General features: G+C 42.2%; 1 protein-coding gene across 1 annotated transcript in view; it reads left to right on the top strand.

The window, feature by feature from the left end:
- Window positions 1–4,791: 4,791 nt before the first annotated feature.
- angpt4 (angiopoietin 4) overlaps window positions 4,792–19,814 on the top strand; it is a 67,151-nt gene continuing 52,128 nt past the window's right edge. Inside the window, exon 1 of the mRNA XM_014131625.3 lies at window positions 4,792–5,584. Coding sequence (XP_013987100.1) covers window positions 5,255–5,584 — 330 coding nt within the window. The 5' untranslated portion in view covers window positions 4,792–5,254. The remainder of the gene's footprint in view (window positions 5,585–19,814) is intronic.

Genomic DNA, 19,814 nt, shown 5'->3' with positions numbered 1-19,814 from the left:
GAGAAAATGGAATTATGTGATTTTAGCTGTTTTGAATTTGGCGCTCTGATTTTCCACTGGCTGTTGTCAAAATCAATTCCGTTAACGGGATAAGAACGGGAAGGGGTCCCCTAGAGGTTAACAATTACAAGCATACCCATAACATGATGCAGCCACCACTATACTTGAAAATATGGAGAATGCTACTCATTAATATGTTGTATTGGATTTGTCAAAACACGCCTTTTTCAATTTAGGACAAAAAGTGAATTGCTTTGCCACATGTTTTGCAGTATTACTTAAGTGCCTTGTTGCAAACAGTATACATATATTCTGTACAAGCTTCCTTCTTTTCACTCTGTCAACTAGGTTATAATTGTGGAATAACTACAATGTTGTTGATCCATCCTCAGTTTTCTCCTATCACAGCCATTAAACTCTGTAACTGTTTTAGTCACCATTGGCCTCTTGGTGAAATCCCTGAGCAGTTTCCTTTACCTGGCAACTGAGTTAGGCAGGACGCCTGTATTGATACACCATCCAAAGTGTAATGAATAACTTCACCATGCTTCTTTGTGAGGTATTGGAAAACCTCCCTGATCTTTGTGGTTGAATCTGTGTTTGAAATTCACTGCTCGACTGAGGTAAGTTACAGATAATTGTATGTGTGGGGTAAAGAGATGACGTAGTCATTTTAAAAAATCATGTTTAACACTATTATGGCACAAAGAGTGAGTCCATGCAACTTATTGTGACTTGTTAAGCAACATTTTACTCCTGAACTTATTTAGGCTTGCCATAACAAAATATTTGAATACTTATTGACTCAAGACAATAAGTATTCCATTCGTAAACATTTCGAAAAACATTTCCACTTTGACATTATGGAGTGTTGTGTATAAGCCAGTGACAAAAACATATATATTTAAATGTAGGCTGTAACACAACAAAATTGTGGAAGGGGTGTGAATACTTTCTGAAGACACTGTACTTAAACATGTATTGGAAATGCATTATTTGGTATTATGGTGTTGCAATGTGAACAAACACATTTCCACTAACTGGATTCAGCAATGTCAGATTGCCCCTTTAGAGGTATGCAATACTGATAGTATTAGTACTTCTGTAATAGGAGACTTCAGAAAAATCTAAATGTCGCACTTCTGAACATTTCATTAGATATCAATATATATGATCATTGCCATGTGCGGTATTTTGCCATGGAGCGACAAAAAGTAAATGTCATATATTGCAGAATGACTACGAAATTACCAAGCTGTCGAGTTACCCCACCCTATAGTCAATTTTCTTTCTCATGTCTATAAATGCTACTGATTCATAAGAGCTGAGACCTAAAACGGGAAAATAAATCAGCCTTATCACACTCAGACAATCGAAACAGTGAGGATGTCATGCAGTTAGGCCATTTATATTATGGTACCCTCTGCCAGTCTGTGGTGAGTCTTTCCCCCCAGTGGTGATTGTGCAGGTGGAGAGCATTACGAATTGTAAGGCAGGTTATGACCCCACCGTTCACAATCCTTAAAGAATGGCAGAATCACAAGAGACACCACCTGGTGAAGTAAGTTTAGTTTTTTTCAAGCGGCCATCTTATCTTCAATTGTACCTCTACCTCAGATGAGGCTGGTGGGAGGAGCTATAGGAGGACAGGCTCATTGTAATTGCTGGAATGGAATGAGTGGAATGAAGTCAAACGTGGTTTCCATATGTTTGATGTGTTTGATATCGGTCCATTAATTCCATTCCAGCCATTATAATGAGCCCATCCTCCCATAGCTCTCCCAACAGCCTCCTCTGAGGTACAGTTACAGTAGAAGATTGAAAAAAACTAAACTTACTTCACCAGCTGGTGTCTCTTGTGATTCAGCCAAATGGGCCAAACGAGCTGTATCTAGCTAAAAACCAAATGGAAAATACACACTGCCGTGAAGTGTTCATCCATGTATATGGGTCCATGTATATGGGTAAGAGTCTAGCTACATTTTCAGATATTAAACATTTCTAATTTTGTCAGGAAGTCATTTTCATTGCAATTTAAAGCGTACTGCTAGCTAACGTTAGTTTGCTGGCTCACTAGCTAATGTTATGTGTATGATCTGGGTAGTAATATTATTCGTATCACAGAAATCATTTGCATTGCTGGTTATAGCCTAATGTTAGCTAGCTAGCTAATATTGAACCTAGTAGGTAAGCTTTAGCTACCTACAGATTCATACCACAGCATTTCATGCATAGTGGCTAGCTATGACAATCAGTTTGTACTGTAGCTATGGGTTGGGATTATTGTTCATTGTTTAGCTAGCTAGCTAGCAAGCTAGCTACATGTCTAAACAAAAGACTACACTTCGCCAGATGATTACATGACCCATCAAGTTAGTCAGGTGTGTCTGGGGTTGATTACTGCCATCTATTGTATTTCATGAACATGTGTACAATAGTCTAGACAATAGTGACCCATCCACTTAGCTAAATGTGACTGGGGGATGGTTATAGCATTTCTTTCACATGACCCATAATTTTAGACACGTGTGTCTGGGTAAGCATCATCTAATAATTAGAAAATATTATAATATCTGGTTAAAACACACTATATCAAATCAAATCAAAGTTTATTTGTCACATGCACAGGATACAGAAGGTGTAAACGGTACAGTGAAATGGTTACTTGCATATTTGCATAGTAGCAATATCCAGATAAAAATGTGAAGAACAACATGACCTGAACCAAAGAGAGTAGGATATAGGCTAAGGACTAGATAAAGTATATTTTTACCTGGAGTTAAAAATATTGTAAGCTGCTACTTTTATCACTTTTGGTCTTGAAATCTTTGGTTGTTTACTACACTACCTTACTCACTCTGTTTAGCACATGGCTTCACATGTGAATCCTTAAAGAGTTGAGTGGAGATAAGGCTTAAGAGGTGGTAAACGATGCTGAATAGGTGTAGACAAAGAAGACCTCTCCAGTAGGTGTAACAAAACATTCCAGGGCCATTTTCTCAGAATTAGGGTTACAAGTTTATCAACTTTCAAAGCAGAATTAGTTTCTCATTGTTCCTCAACTGCAGTGTATGATATACCATTTTGTAGCGCTGAGTCTATACTTTTATCCAGTGTAAAAAACACTATTCCAAAAGACCGAATCGAGGCGGTCGGCCACATATGTAATATTATTGAGATTTGGGGTTACCAGGCTTTACCAACCAACAAAATGAAAGGAATTTATTTTGAAAAGATCAAATTTATAATACGAACTTTGACGGATGCTGACCTACACTCCACAACAGTGGTGGGAAAAGTATGAAATTGTCATACTTGAGTAAAAGTTGTGAAAATCAGACAGTACTTGAGTAAAAGTCTAAAAGTATTTGGTTTAAAATATACTTAAGTATCGAAAGTAAAAGTATAAATCATTTAAAATTCTTTATATTAAGCAAAGCAGACGGCACCATTTTCTTGTTTTTACAATTTACAGATAGCCAGGAGCACACTCCAACTCTCAGACATTATTTACAAAAGATGCATTTGTGTTTAGTGAGTCCGCCAGGCCAGAGGCAGTAGGGATGACCACGTAATAGTAAAATAAATCACACTACTACTCCACAATCCCAAACAGAAAACCTGTGATTGATTTGGCAGATCTTGTCTTACTACCAGGAAGGGTTTGAACTGCCAAAATGGTCAGTTGAAACAGTCAAACAGGAAGTCATTGAGAAGGTGTTAACCTTTCACTCCATGTCTCAATCTGTTGCTATGAATGTGTCCTTTGGGTGTGATATAGAGACTCTGCTCTGCTCCCCAGACAGCAATCAAGGCAACAGAAATCCAACCTCCTCCTCCTTCACCTTCTCCTCCACATCCTACCACCACTCAGGCCACTGAAGATTGACTTGGAGTCAACTGTCGGAGTGTGATTTGACATAAGGGCTATGACTTTGCTGTAAAACAACCAAGTAAAAATCAACATAAAAAGACACCAAACAGCATGATGACCACCACATGCAAGAGTTGAAAAAGAATGCAGAATAAAATATATCACTAATGTTCCCACAGGAAAGGTGAAAGGGGTAGTTTATGATTTTCACTTGCTGAAAGTCCTGATTTCAGTCAAAATAGAATATTCAAGAACCTTCACCACGCTTCTCTCCCAGTTCTCATGAGAATAATTTTAAGCAGGGCAAAAAGTCACTCCCTGTGACCTCTCTCCCTAAGGACTGCAACAGCCGCAACATAAAATACAAGACAAACTATGCCAAAAATAAGGATCATGTAGAAAATAAATAAAGGGCAAAGAGGTGCAGTATACAAAAAATGGTTTCACCAACGAGCTGCATGCTATGGTATATTTGCTGACTACAGTAGAACTCGATGAGGGTGTATACTCTATTACTCTATACTCTATACTCTATTACAAATGTTTTATTCAGGAAATTGCAAAATTACATATTTTCATTTAGTTGACTGATAAGAATATGCTAATTTGGCATGCTCTCAAAAGTTTAGATGCATATGAATTAATCAATACTTCAGAAAACAGTGAAAAGTGACCAAAAGTGCCTTAGAAAAAAAAGCAACAAGCCCTGCTTCATGTGCATTTACTTATGTATGTTTCCTAACCTGTGCTGAAACGGGGAGAGACCATACATGGCATCTTTAGCCCCAGAGTGGACAGAGCAGATTAGTGGAGCGAAGAGACGGGGTGATCTAATAGACCTCCCTCAGCTCTCCCCCTCCCCCCAACCCTCAGATAAGAGGGGGCAGAACTATTTCACTTTGGCCATTTCTGAAACTCGACCCACTGGAGTGGGATGGGAGGAAAGCATTTCTCTCTTTTTTGGACATTGAAGATTGAGACTCATTTGGAGCTGCTCTCTCTCTCTCTCTCTCTCTCTCTCTCACTCTCTTGTTCTCTTTCTGTCTCTCTCCCCCTCCCTCTCTCTTTCTCTGTGGCTATTTAGGGGTCAATGTTTGTGTCTGTTCACTTACGTAGCACAGGGGCCAGGGAAAGTTTAGAGGAAACAGGGACCTGCGGGGAGAAAAACAGGACTTTATCAAGAATAATAAGAACCAAAGCACAGTCAAAATACATCTAAATTAAGAAGAAGAGAACACAAGGGCTTCCTCTCCTTTTTCTGCTTGGAACCATGTGCATCCATATCTCAAGTGAGTGAGTGAAGTGGGGGGGAGGGGGCACTTTTATCACAACACCTCGGCACAGGTGCTACTACCTGGGCGTTAAGGGGTGGGGAGCACCATGAGGAAAATCCTGTTGGGTTGGGGGCTGATGCTGGTGGCTGGGGTAATGGGGGCTAGCGTAGTGGGTGCTAGTGGAGGAGGAGGAGGTGGTAGAGGGCAGAGGCGCAGAGGAGAAAAGCGCAGGGGGCTCCATCGTGTCCAGCACGGCCACTGCAGCTACACCTTCATCCTACCAGAGATGGAGCGCTGTCAGGCCAGCCCGGACCAATACGGCAGCACCAACATGGTTCAAAGGGACACACCACCCCATGCAGAGAGTGAATGGTCTGCACAGAAATTGCAGCACCTGGAGACGGCCATGGAGAACAACACGCAGTGGCTGCAGAAGGTAAGAGCTGATACCAGTACCTTTATTTTTCCTTTATTTAACTAGGCAAGTCATTTAAGAACAAATTCTTATTTACAATGACGGCCTACCCTGGCCAACACTGGGCAAATTGTGCACCGCCCTATGGGACTCCCTATCACAGCCGGGTGTGATATAGCCTAGATTTGAACCAGGGACTGTAGTGACGCCCTCTTGCACTGAGATGCAGTGCCTTAGACCGCTGCACCAATCGGAGCCAAATATATTGTTCTGATATTGTGAGTTTAGAAAGAGGACCAAGAGCAGAGCAAAGAGCAGTAGATCAGATGTATCATGAGCAGTGGTCCTCAGTGAGCAATGGTGAATGTAGACCACACGCAAGTTTCCCTTGTTTTATTGTTCTTACTTAATTGATCGCATTAAAACATTAGCTTCCACATGGTGTTTTGGCTGAATCTCTCTGTGCTTGCTTCCAATAAATGAAATAACCAACAACAAAAGTTAAATTGGAATCTGTATAGGGGAGAGTGAGGTAAGTTGAGCCAAAGTGGTAAGTTGAGATACCCTTCTTTCAAGGAAACCATACACAAAATGTATAATTTGACCAAATATTTGGAGTCTATGATGAAAAAAACACATGGAAATGTGGTAAACAAGTTAGGTTAGAAAAACTGATTTTAAGCCAGTCAAATGGATTTATTGTGTTCAAGGTTTCATAATGCTTGTATCTAAACCAAAGTAGATCATTTAAACATTACATCAGTTGGAGTCTCTATAAGCTTCAATAGGAGGTCCTAAACCTAGCCTGAAAGTGCATCCTTGTAGTTGTGTTTGCCTTGGGGTAAGTTGAGCCAATGGTGGAACCAATGGCAAATTGAGCAAATTGAAGTCTTTCTTCCCAGGCGTAATGCAAGACATTATCGCTGGGATATGAAGTAACATCAGTGCCTAGCCTATGTTAAAAGGGTTTAAAAAGTATGAAGTGTATGTTAAGCCTGTGTTAAAATATGCTTAAAATTATTAAAAGACAAAAATGTGATTGTGATGAATTGTGTTTGGGAAATAAATATACACATGGTTTTACAAAGGTAGTGGTAATATTTCATTTAATACAGAAATGTGTAGGCGGCTTAACTTAACCTGTCCCTTGGCTCAACTTACCCCATGCCTGGGGTAAGTTGTGCCAAGAGACCACTTTTGTTGTACAAGCTATGCTTTCAAAACTGTAATGTTTACATGAATTCTGATTTATTTCCAGGTATACACAACATCATGAAATATACAGTGCATTCTAAAGGATGGCATTCAAGCCATACTCCATTTTACAATAAGGCTGTAACGTAACTGTCACGTCCTGACCATAGAGTGCTCTTATTTTCTATGGTAAAGTAGGTCAGGGAGTGACTGGGGGGTTTATCTAGTTTCTTTTTTATATGTTGTGCTCTAGTTTCTTTTTTCTATGGTGGGTTTTTTGTATGATTCCCAATTAGAGGCAGCTGGTCATCGTTGTCTCTAATTGGGGATCATATTGAAGTAGTTGTTTTTCCCACCTGTGTTTGTGGGAGATTATTTTGAGTTAGTGCATGTTGCACCTTTGTCGTCACGGTTTGTGTTTTGTTTATAATTTATTGTTTGTTTGGCTAAGTTTCACAACATAATAAAGATGTGTAATGATACTCACGCTGCGCCTTGGTCCGTTTCTACACACAAGCGTGACAGAATCTCCCACCACCAGAGGACCAAGCAGCGTGGCCAGGAGGAGTGGACATGGGAGGAGATCCTGGACGGCAAGGGGCCCTGGACGCACATTGGGGAGTATCGCCGTCCAAGGGAGGAGATAGAGGCAGCAAAAGAGGAACGGCGACGATACGAGGAATTAGCACGGCAACGACGTAAGCCCGAGAGGGGGGGGGGGTAGGCACACGGGGAGATTGGCGGAGTCAGGTTTTAGACCTGAGCCAACTCCCCGTGCTTACCGTGGGGAGCGTGTGACCAGTCAGGCACTGTGTTTTGCTGTGATGTGCACCGTATCTCCAGTGCGCATTCACAGCCCGGTGTGCTCGTTGCCGGCTCCCCACATTTGCTGGGCAAAAGTGAGCATTCAGCCAGGATGGGTTATGCCGGCTCAGCACTCCTGGTCTCCAGTGCGTCTCCTCGGTCCAGGATATCCTGCACCGGCTCTACACACTGTGTTGCCAGTGCGCCTTCACAGCCCAGTGCGTCCTGTGCCAGCGCCCCGCACTTGCCGGGCTAAAGTGAGCATTCAGCCAAGACAGGCTGTGCCAGCTCTACGCTCCAGCCCTCCAGTGCGCCTCCACGGTCCAGTATATCCTGCACCGGTTCTACGCACCAGGTCTCCAGTGCGCCTCCACAGCCCAGTACGTCCTGTGCCTTCTCTTCGCACTCTCCCTGAAGTGCGTGTCCTCAGTCAGATACGTCCTGTGCCTGCTCTCCGCACTCGCCCTGAGGTGCGTGTTACCAGTCTGGCGCCACCTGTGCCGGTCCCACGCCTCAGGCCTCCAGTGCGCCTTCCTGTTCCAGAGCTTCCGGCGACAGTTTCCAGTCCAGCGCTTCCGGCGACAGTTCCCAGTCCAGAGCTTCCGGCGACAGTTCCCAGTCCAGAGCTGCCAACGACGGTCCACAGCCCGGAGCCTCCTGAGATGGTCCACAGCCCGGAGCCTCCTGAGATGGTCCGGAGCCTCCTGAGACGGTCCTCGGCCCGGAGCCTCCTGAGACGGTCCGCGACCCGGAGCCTCCTGAGACGGTCCGCAGCCCGGAGCCTCCTGAGACGGTCTGGAGTCTCCAGTGACGGCCCGGAGCCTCCAGCGACGGTCCGGAGTCTCCAGTGACGGCCCGGAGCCTCCACTGATGCTGGCGGATTTGCAGGATGAGAGGGTTCTTCGTCCTGCACCAGAGCCGCCTCCAATGTTGGCGAATTCGCAGGATGAGAAGGTTCTTCGTCCTGCACCAGAGCCGCCACCAACACTAGACACCCCCCCAACCCTCCCTTTTGGTTACAGGTTTTGCGGCCGGAGTCCGCACCTTTGGGGGGGGGGGGGGGGGTACTGTCACGTCCTGACCATAGAGTGCTCTTATTTTCTATGGTAGAGTAGGTCAGGGCGTGACTGGGGAGTTTACCTAGTTTCTTTTTTATATGTTGTGCTCTAGTTTCTTTTTTCTATGCTGTGTTGTAGTTTCCCAATTAGAGGCAGTTGGTCATCGTTGTCTCTAATTGGGGATCATATTTAAGTAGTTGTTTTTCCCACCTGTGTTTGTGGGAGATTATTTTGAGTTAGTGCATGTTGCACCTCTGTCGTCACGGTTTGTGTTTTGTTTATAGTTTATTGTTTGTTTGGCTAAGTTTCACAATATAATAAAGATGTGGAACGATACTCACGGTGCGCCTTGGTCTGTTTCTACACACAAGCGTGACAGTAACAAAATGTGGAAAAAGTCAAGGGGTCTGAATACTTTCCGAATGCACTGTATGTAGATATCTTTGTTAAAAATAATATTATATTTCCCTTGACGGAGTGATGCTTAACGTAAGAGGCTCAACTTACCCCACTCTCCCCTACGGTCTACATTCATCATCATTACAATGCTGCACAAGAGTAACAACGGTAATCAAGCCTGAACAATATGCAAATTTTTTGTTACGGTGCTGCTTTTGAAAATCATATCTCAGGAGAATTACTTTAATGAACCAAATGAACGTTTCATTATTTCCACTATAATTGGCCCTATAAGTAAATTCAAACTGTGCTCAACCAATGGGAAACCGACACCGAAGAAGAAATGGAAATTAATTGCTTTGAAATACCTCAGTTCTAATCTATATTCTGCATTCTGGAGTGTGAAGACCAGTTCAATTTGATTTATTGGGATTATGCTTATGGGGATTCATCGAACAAATGATGAAAAGAAGAATAAAGTACTGTGTGTGTGTATGTGAGTGAGTTTGAGCATGTGCAAATCGATTGTGTGCGTTGTACCTCCCACTTCGATAAAACATGCAAAGGATTAAGTAAAAGAGCTCAAGACTGCCTCACCTCAACAGGAGAGAGGAGGATGACCCTTGACCTTCTGGGTTCACAGAGGTCAGTTTACCATATCAAATCACTGCAGAAAATGTAGGTATTTTACCCAACCTTCAACAAAAAATGTACCATTGCATTTGACTTTTTCCTACTGAATATTCTAACGCTCTGAATGCATCAGTGTTTGTGGAGAATAATATTGAATTTACATGTTTCCTTGTAAACACCAGTAAGTGAGGTAGTTAACAGCAGGTTGTTTAGCTTGCTGCCAAATGACTGACTTCAAATGAGGCTCTCATTCATGGGACCCAGCCTGGTATGGACAGAGTGGAGTCTCCCTTTGATGTGGCAGAGTGCTCTTTCCCTGATAGCCAGCACGAATCACTGGCTACAGAAAGTGTAGATCGGCTCCAAAGAATGGAGAGAGAAAGAATGGAGAAGGCAGAAGCCATTTGAAGTTTCAGCTTTTTTTATGGCTGTAGTCCAAAAAGGCTTCTCTGGAAAAGAGCTCTGCCACCATCAAAGACACAGGGAACGGTGATTGTATGTTCTATTTGAAAGAGCTTGAGATATGGTCGGGACTCAGGTTGTACTGAGTGAAAATTCTGCCACTTGCCAAGTGGGGAAAATCACATTTACGATGCGCAGCCCTCACAGTTAAAAAATAAATACAAATATTTAACTAGGCAAGTCAGTTAAGAACAAATTGTTATTTACAATGACATCCTACACCGGCCAAACCCGAACGACACTGGGCCAATTGTGCACGGCCCTACAGACGGTTGTGATACAGCCTGGATTCGAACCATCTAGCACTGAGATGCAGTGCCTTAGACCGTTGCACCACTCGGGATGCCCACCACTTCATATGATTAGGGCTTTCTAGTGACATACTGTAGTGGAACCATAAACTTTCAATATGAACATGGAAATGCTTGCTACTTTGCACCTGCTGATTTCCCTGTGCCTCATTATAAATTACAATGCTCTTTAGAGTGTTGGGCCAGTAACCGAAAGGTTCCTAGATCGAATCCCCGAGCTGAAAATGTACAAATCTGTTGTTCTGCCCTGAACAAGGCAGTTAACCCACTGTTCCTAGGCCGTCATTGTAAATAAGAATTTACTCTTAACTGACTTGCCTAGTTAAATAAAGGATTTTTTTTTTAATGGGACCACACACCATGCTATTTTAGACATTCCCTAATGTGTTCACAAAACAAGACAGACCTTAATTAACCAGTTGAGCTGACAGCCCTGTTTCGCAATGGCTTTAGTCATCAATCTAGCAAGAGGGCAATATTTTATTAACGTAGTAGTGCCCCCCCCCCCCCCCCCTAGAAAAATATGACCTTTGGCTTTCACCTGGAATTGTTTATTTACTGTGTATTCGGAAAGTATGCAGACCCCTTGACTTTTTCAACATTTTGTTACGTTGCAGCATTGTTCTAAAATGTATTGAGATCTTCTTTTCCCTCATCAATCTACACACAATACCCCATAAAAACAGAATTTAGTATTTGTTTGCAAATTTATTAAAAATACAAACCTGAAATATCAAGCTTGGCACACCTGTATTTGGGGAGTTACTCCCATCCTTCTCTGTAGATGGGGAGTGTCGCTGCACAGCTATTTTCAGGTCTCTCCAGAGATGTTAGATCAGGTTCAAGTCCGGGCTCTGGCTGGGCCACTCAAGGACATTCAGAGACTTGTCCTTGAGTGGCCCGAAGCCACTCCTCCGCTGTCTTGGCTGTGTGCTTAGTGTTGTTGTCCTGTCTGAGGTACTGAGCGTTCTGGAGCAGGTTTTCATCAAAGATCTCTCTGTACTTTGCTCCGTTCATCTTTCCCTTGATCCTGACTAGTCTCCCAGTCCCTGCCGCTGAAAAACATCCCCGCAGCATGATGCTGCCACCATCATGCTTCACCGTAGGGATGGTGCCTGTTTTCCTCCAGTTGTGAATTTTGGCATTCTGGCCAAAGAATTCAATCTTGGTTTCATCAAACGAGAGAATCTTGTTTCTCATGATCTGAGTCCTTTTGGCAATGTCTCAGCAGGCTGTCATGTGCATTTTAATGAGGAGTGGCTTCTGCCTGGCCACTCGACCATAAAGGCCTGATTGGTGGAGTCCTGTAGAGATGGTTGTCCTTCAGGAAGGTTCTCCCATCTCCACAGAGGAACTCTGGGAACATCGGGTTCTTGGTCACCTCCCTCAGTTTGGCCGGGTGGACAGCTCTAGGAAGAGTCTTGGTGGTTCCAAACTTTTAAGAATGATGGAGGCCACTGTGTTCTTGGGGACCTTTGTACCCTTCCGCAGATCTGTGCCTCGACACAATCCTGTCTCGGAGCTCTACGGACAATACCTTCGACCTCATGACTTGCTTTTTGCTCTGACATGCACTGTCAACTGTGGGATCTTATATAGACAGGTGTGTGCCTTTCCAAATCATGTCCAATCAACTGAATTTACCACAGGTGGACCCAATCAAGTTGTAGAAACATCTCAAGGATGATCAATTGAAACAGGATGCACCTGAACTCAATTTTGAGTCTCATAGCAAAGGGTCTGAATATTTATGTAAATAAGCTATTTCTGTATTTAAATTTTTATACATTTGCAAAAATGTCTAAAAACCTGTTTTCGCTTTGTTATTATGGGGTATTGTGTGTAGCTTGATGAGGGAAAAAAATCGATTTAATCAATTTTAGAGTAATGCTGTAACGTAACAAAATGTGGAAAAAGTGAAGGGATCTGAATACTTTCTGAATGCACTGTATAGTTATCTGGTTTAGGAACATCCATATTACACCTTCTTTACTATTTTTCCAAACATATCATGACATTAGTGATAGTCAAAATCTGTTAAATTAGTGAATGTCTAAATCAACATTTGGGCCATTCAAACAGTGTGCATCCCTCCTATAGACAATGGGAGAAGGGATATGTAAAGGTCTAGATTTAGTTGTTCTGAGCATGTTCAATATGTCTACCTCCAACATAATACAAATGTTTGACTTCCACACAAAATTACTTCTTTATTTATTTTAGGTTTAAGGAAGTGTGTAGTTGCATTCTTTATCTTAGAGCTATGAAAGTTATGTATTTAGATCCACATGCTCAAGACAAATTCAGCAATTGCTTTCCCATGTCTGTGCCACGAAGCAGTCGAGCTGGATAAATGTTTTTCTAAGGACCGCCCCTTTGATGTAAAGTTGTAGTGAAGTGATATAAATGGATGGAGTGATGCAGCCAACCTTCAGGGGGAGGCAAAAACAAGTTAATTCGACATAAGACATTTACATGGTCCTAGGAAGGTCTGGAATGCTGTCTTCTGACTTATAACATTGTGGGAAATCAATCAAAAAAGTTATGTAAACATATACACTACCAGTTTAAAGTTTGGACACACCTACTCCTTCAAGGGTTTTTCTTTATTTGTACTATTTTCTACATTGTAGAATAATAGTGAAGACATCAAAATTATGAAATAACACATATGGACACATTTGTTAAACAAATAAAAATATATGTTATATTTGAGAATCTTCAAAGTAGCCACCCTTTGCCTTGATGACACTGTTGGCATTCTCTCAATCAGCTTCACCTGGAATGCATTTCCAACGGTCTTGAAGGAGTTCCCACATATGCTAAGCACTTGTTGGCTGCTTTTTCTTGACTCTGCGGTCCAACTCATCCCAAACCATCTCAAATGGGTTGCTTGTGGAGGCCAGGTCATCTGATGCACCCCTCCATCACTCTCCATCTTGGTAAAATAGCCCTTACACAGCCTGGATGTGTGTTGGGTCATTGTCCTGTTGAAAAACAAATTATATTCTCACTAAGCGCAAACCAGATGGGATGGCGTATCGCTGCAGAATACTGTGGTAGCCATGCTGGTTAAGTGTGCCTTGAAATCTAAATAAATCACAGACAGCATCACCAGCAAAGACACCCGCACACCATCACATCTCCTCCTCCATGCTTCACGGTGGGAACCACGCATTCGAGATTATCCGTGCACCTACTCTACGTCTCACAAAGACACATCGCATATTTGGATTCATCAGACCAAAGGACAGATTTCCACCGGTCTAATGTCCATTGCTCGTGTTTCTTGGCCCCAGCAAGTCTCTTCTTATTATTGGTGTCCTTTAGTGGTTTCTTTGCAGAAATTCGACCCTGAAGGCCTGATTCACACCATCTCCTCTGAACAGTTGATGTTGAGCTGTGTCTGCTACTTAAACTCTGTGAAGTATTTATTTGGGCTGGTAACTCTAATGAACTTATCCTCTGCAATAGAGGTAACTCTGGGTCTTCCTTTCTTGTGGCGGTCCTCATGAGAGCCAGGTTCATCATAGCGCTTGATGGTTTTTGCGACTGCACAAATTTTCCACATTGACTGACCTTCATTTCTTAAAATAATGATGGTATGTCGATTCTCTTTGCTTATTTGAGCTGTTCTTGCCATAATATGGACGTGGTCTTTTACCAAATAGGGCTATCTTCTGTATACCACCCCTACCATGTCACAATACTTATAATCGCTCAAACGTATTAAGAAGGAAGGAAATTCCACATATTAACTTTTAACAAGGCACACCTGTTGATTTAAATGCATTCCAGGTGACTACCTCATGAAGCTGGTTGAGAGAATGCCAAGAGTGTGCAAAGGTGTCATCAAGGCAAAGGGTGGCTACTTTGAAGAATCTAAAATCTATTTTGATTTGCTTAAATCTTTTTTGGTTACTACATGATTCCATGTGTGTTATTTCATAGTTTTAATGTCTTCACTATTATTCTACAATTTAGAAAATAGAAAAAATAAAGAAAAACCCTTGAATGAGTAGGTGTGTCCAAACCTTTGACTGGTACTGTACTTATTTTTTAAAGTAATTATAGTGCCCAATTGCAGGTACTGACAGCTTAAAGTGAATTTCTTTACATAAATCTTATGGGTTTGGAGTTTGTTGGCAACCCCTAGAGTTTGAACGATCTCGCTCTCTTTCCATCTTGCCTTTGGAGAAGAGAACCCACAAACTTTGATGCAGAAAGAAACGTAGAAACCAACTAGAAACCAAAGTTGTAAAGTATATAATTACTACTACAGAAGAATCAAGTGCTTAGATAATAAGTGTGCTGAACCAGAAGGTAATTGGGAGTCTTTTCCTTTGATGTTGTGAACGAAGAATCTTGGTGAGTTAGCTAGCTTTGTGCTAGCTGAGTTCTATGCCTGTCTTGATGAATAACTAAGGTGTACATAATATTTTGGATCTAAAACCAGTAAGGATATTTACATAAGCATGAATGCTTTTAATATTGATGATCATTTTGCATTTTACAGAGGCTCGTCATCTGCAGCTTCTACAATCCTCATCATCACCTTATCTCTAGAGGGACATTTGACTGGTACATCGTGATAGGAACTGAACTGAACTGAGAAAATTGAGTGCACTCACATTTAATTTTTATTGGGTACCCAGTTTATTATTTTGTATTATCGTTTTGGACAAAACTGTATTGTTGTGAATGAATGGTCATTGCGTCTGTGATACTTTGTTGTGCATTGAACTTTGAACATAAGAAAACAGCAAAAACAAACTATTTCAATAATAGATCAACTTCAACTTCAAACGTATATCACTGAGTCATTGTAGTATTCTTCCTTCACAGATTATCTGTTTGAGTATACTTTGACAATGTCCCAGTGCCGTCATTCTTTATAGTGTACTTCAAACAGGTTCTATCAATCTCTATATGCCAGCTCTAATAATACTTAATTAATAGCAATGATTCTTTGAATACGCAGAGTTTCTCCTCCTTTAATAGTGCATTAACTAGTCCCTGAAGCCTTAGTTAACAGATTTTGTCTCTCGGTTCTCGCTGGTTTCATTTCCCTGCAGGGAGTGAATTGGAGTGATTATTAAAAATGGGAGGAAATGTTGGGAATAGTTTGAGAATGTTTTCACTGCAGGCTGTGGAGTTTATGGAGAGGGGAGTGCGTTTGCAGTGTCTTTAGCGACCTCGTAAAGGCCTTTGTTACGGGACTCCCCTCTAACGCCAGATCTCAGATCAGCCTCTGCTGATTACCAGCTTATCAATCAGAAGGATCTGACTTCTGCAGAAACACATCAAAAGCTCTTACAGCTTTAATTTGCCACATGTTGATGACGAGAACCCTTGTTCAAAGCCCCATACGAAATGCCATGCCCTTGACAATATGTGAAGTTCATTCTGGGAAAAGAAGGAAGTCTTAGAGGGATTCTGCTGTAGTTTGTGTAATTTGTACAGTTTGAGAGGCTGAAAGATCCTACAGTAACATGTCTCATAACGGAAATTCAATCCCGGAGTAAAAGTTTAGAAGCTTGCTTTCCATGTGGCATTGTCAGACAACATTAAAGAAAGAGTGCGTAGATGGTGAAATACATATGATATATAAAAATACGGCAACATTTTACAGCATTTGATTAAAAGTCTGCCCTTGCGGTTTGTTTGAATCCTAGCCTTAATCCAGTGTGTGCCAATGTCACAGTCATAACCAGACGTTGGCTGAATTTAGACAGGCAGCCCAATTCTGATATTTTTTTCACTATTTGGTCTTTTGGCCAATCAGATCAGCTCTGAAAAAGATCTGATGTGAAAAGATCTGATGTGATTGGTCAAAAGACCAATTAGTGTAAAAAAGATCAGAATTGGGCTGGCTGCCTGTTGCTGCCTGTTTGTGTACATTGGGTTGACTCAGATCAGTGGAGGAGGCCGCCATGTGCTAAATAAACATTTCTCCCATGATTATCATTCTTGAGGAAGTGTCTCAGAAATCTCCAAGACCGTGATGGTCGAGAGGGGCTGCACTCCCAGAGTTGTCGCCTGCAACGACATCAGTCAACATTGGAGTGGAAGGAACCATCCCCACTATCAGTCTCCCAGACAGTGATAAGGACGTCTCTTAAATCCCTCGTAAATCGTTGGCTTGAGTGTTGCTTCTGTCTCCGTTCCAACTGGTTTATGTTCGAACTATGACCGACAGAGCCAGGCTGGAGCTTCTATGGCTGTCTCTAAAGTCAGATAGATGTTAATGCATATGTGACTGTATCAATGATAATACTGTAAAATGGTGATACAATACTGTCTGTAATATCTGATATTCATTGCTCAAAACTAAATTGTATCTTCTGTTTGTCATGTACGCTGGCAAGAATGAGGGTTTATACATGCTGTCTGGCCTTGCCTTCTGCTTTGTAAAGTCCTTGAGCTTTTAAACAATGCTAAAATAGCCAAATACATTAGCAACCCCTGTGTACACTGGTTCACTAATCAACCAACAGATTTCCCATTGTACGAACATACTTACAAGATTCATTTGTCAATTGGCCTTTCCTATAGAAAGGTTATTGAAGGAAGCAGTTGGCAGAAACAAAAACATAACTTTCCCATTATTTCCTTGACAGCAACGTCGAGCACTTGGAAGCAGACAGGGCGTGACATTGCTCTACCAGAATCTGATCTGAAATCAGATATATTAGCTCTTAATCAAGCACGTTATCTGGAGTCTATGCCTGTAATGCCTGGAGATCACATGTAAATAATGTAATGCAAGAGGCACACTAGCAGGCTGGCTTACCATAAGGATGGCTTGGAACAGAGCTTAAGGTAGGCCTATCAGTATGTTTGATGATGCTAGCTCCCTACACAGACACAAACTTGGTTTGTTGCTTGGATTTTAAAGCTAGACTTTGGTCAGTGTGTACTTTACCTGCTATTACTTATTCCCTTTTAGAGGGGCTGAGGTTGGTAGACACAAACTGTGTTTGCTGCTTGGATTTAAAAGTTAGACGCTGCTCAGAGTATAGTTTAACTGGTATTCCTTATTGCCTGTTTGAGGGTGCCAAGTGACACCCACTCCAAATTACTCTGAAACCAACTCCAAGTGACTCTGACACGACTTCCAAGGATGTGTGACGTACATGTGGGGGTTGGTAGCCCAAAGGCAGACAGTGTTAGCTGTAAATATACTGTGTCATGTTAATAGGTGTCATGCTAATGGATCTGACACCATGGTTGCATCCCAAATGGAACCCTATTCTTTAATAGTGCACTACTTTTGATCAGAGCCCATCTAAGTGCACTATGTAGGGAATAGGGTGCCATTTGGGACGCATCCCATGACTCAGAATAAAATTAGTGAGGATTCAACTACCAGTAAAACAGTGCGTCTGCCAAACAGTGAGGGTCTGGCATCCAATCAGACTTTGACAACAATACTAATATTTAATCATTCATTAGAGTAATGCAAACGCACTTGCTGTTGGATAGATTCTCGTTTCGTTTCATGAAGACAATCTATCAACAACTGCTTTGCCTTCCTCACTTGCCAGGTACAATAAATACATATGATAGCAATTTTGATTTTGAGAATACGTTGTAGGAGAAATTTCTGAATTCCAAATGATTCTGTTGAGAGTTCAAACTGCACATTACTGTGATATTATGAAACATTAGATGGATTCAAATAGCTGTTTTTACAAGACATGAAACTCTGGTTGAAGAAAAGTAAAGAACACATGAACTGAACACCATCATTTGGCCATTACTGTAGCAAAACATTCTTCCAGGGCTTTTAATAACAAATATGTGCAGAGTTTCTTTCCAAAACGCTATAAACTAAGCGGCCAGTTAATTAGGTACACCACTCCGTTCACAAAAAAACATTTCAGAGTCATGTGGCCACGTGAGGCATCGAGGCATTCAGTTACTGTTCGATTGAACGTTAGAATGGACAAAACGAGTGACCTAATCGACTTTGATCGTCAGTGCCAGGCGCACCGGTTCCAGTATCTCTGAAATGGTCGACCTCCTGGGCTTTTCACACACAACAGTGTCTGGGGTTTACAGAGAATGGTGCGACAAACAAAAAACTTCCAGTCAGCGGCAGTCCTGTGGACAAAAACAGCTTGTGATGAGCAGTCGAAGGAGAATGGCAAGAATTGAGCAAGCTAACAGGCGGCTCAAAACAGTGGTGTGCAGAACGGCATGTCGGAACACACAACTCGCCGGTCCTTGTCACGTATGGGCTATTGCAGCAAACGACCACACCGTGTTCCACTCCTATCAGCTAAAAACAAGAAGAAAGCGGCTCCAGTGGGCATGCGATCACCAACACTGGACAATTGAGGAGTGGCGAAAATATATATTGCCTGTTCTGACGAATCATGGTTCCTGTTGCGTCATGCTGATGGCAGAGTCAGGATTTGCCGCCCCATGCTGCCTGGTGTCAACGGTACAGGCTGATGGCAGTGGTGTAATGGTGTGGGGAATGTTTTGTTGGCACACGTTAGGTCCCTTGATACCAATTGAGCAACAGTTCCATGCCCCGGAGAATTCAGGTTGTTCTGGAGGCAAAATAAAATCAAATCAAAATTATTTAAATAGCCCTTCGTACATCAGCTGATATCTCAAAGTGCTGTACAGAAACCCAGCCTAAAACCCCAAACAGCAAGCAATGCATGTGAAAGAAGCACGGTGGCTAGGAAAAACTCCCTAGGAAAAACTCCCTAGAAAGGCCAAAAACCTAGGAAGAAACCTAGAGAGGAACCAGGCTATGAGGGGTGGCCAGTCCTCTTCTGGCTGTGCCGGGTGGATATTATAACAGAACATGGTCAAGATGTTAAAATGTTCATAAATGACCAGCATGGTCAAATAATAATAATCATAGTAGTTGTCGAGGGTGCAACAAGCACGTCCGGTGAACAGGTCAGGGTTCCATAGCCGCAGGCAGAACAGTTGAAACTGGAGCAGCAGCACGGCCAGGTGGACTGGGGACAGCAAGGAGTCATCATGCCAGGTAGTCCTGAGGCATGGTCCTAGGGCTCAGGTCCTCCGAGAGAAAGAAAGAAAGAGAGAATTAGAGAGAGCATATTTAAATTCACACAGGACACCGGATAAGACAAGAGAAATACTCCAGATGTAACAGACTGACCCTAGCCCCCCGACACATAAACTACTGCAGCATAAATACTGGAGGCTGAGACAGGAGGGATCAGAAGACACTGTGGCCCCATCCGATGATACCTCCGGACAGGGCAAAGGGGCGTCCGACATGGTACTAGATGAGAGTACCTAATAAACTGTACACGGAGTGTATATCCATTTTCAGAAATGTTGGTAAATTAGCTTTTATTGTTAAAATAACTAATGAAAGAGGTAGGTTTGATTTTTCAC

This window comes from Salmo salar, chromosome 12 (genome assembly GCF_965601325.2).
Source record: "Salmo salar chromosome 12, fSalSal1, whole genome shotgun sequence".
In the NCBI taxonomy this organism is placed as follows: Eukaryota; Metazoa; Chordata; class Actinopteri; order Salmoniformes; family Salmonidae; genus Salmo; species Salmo salar.
Note: the sequence above shows the minus strand (reverse complement) of the source record. Positions and strands in the feature narration are given on the sequence as shown.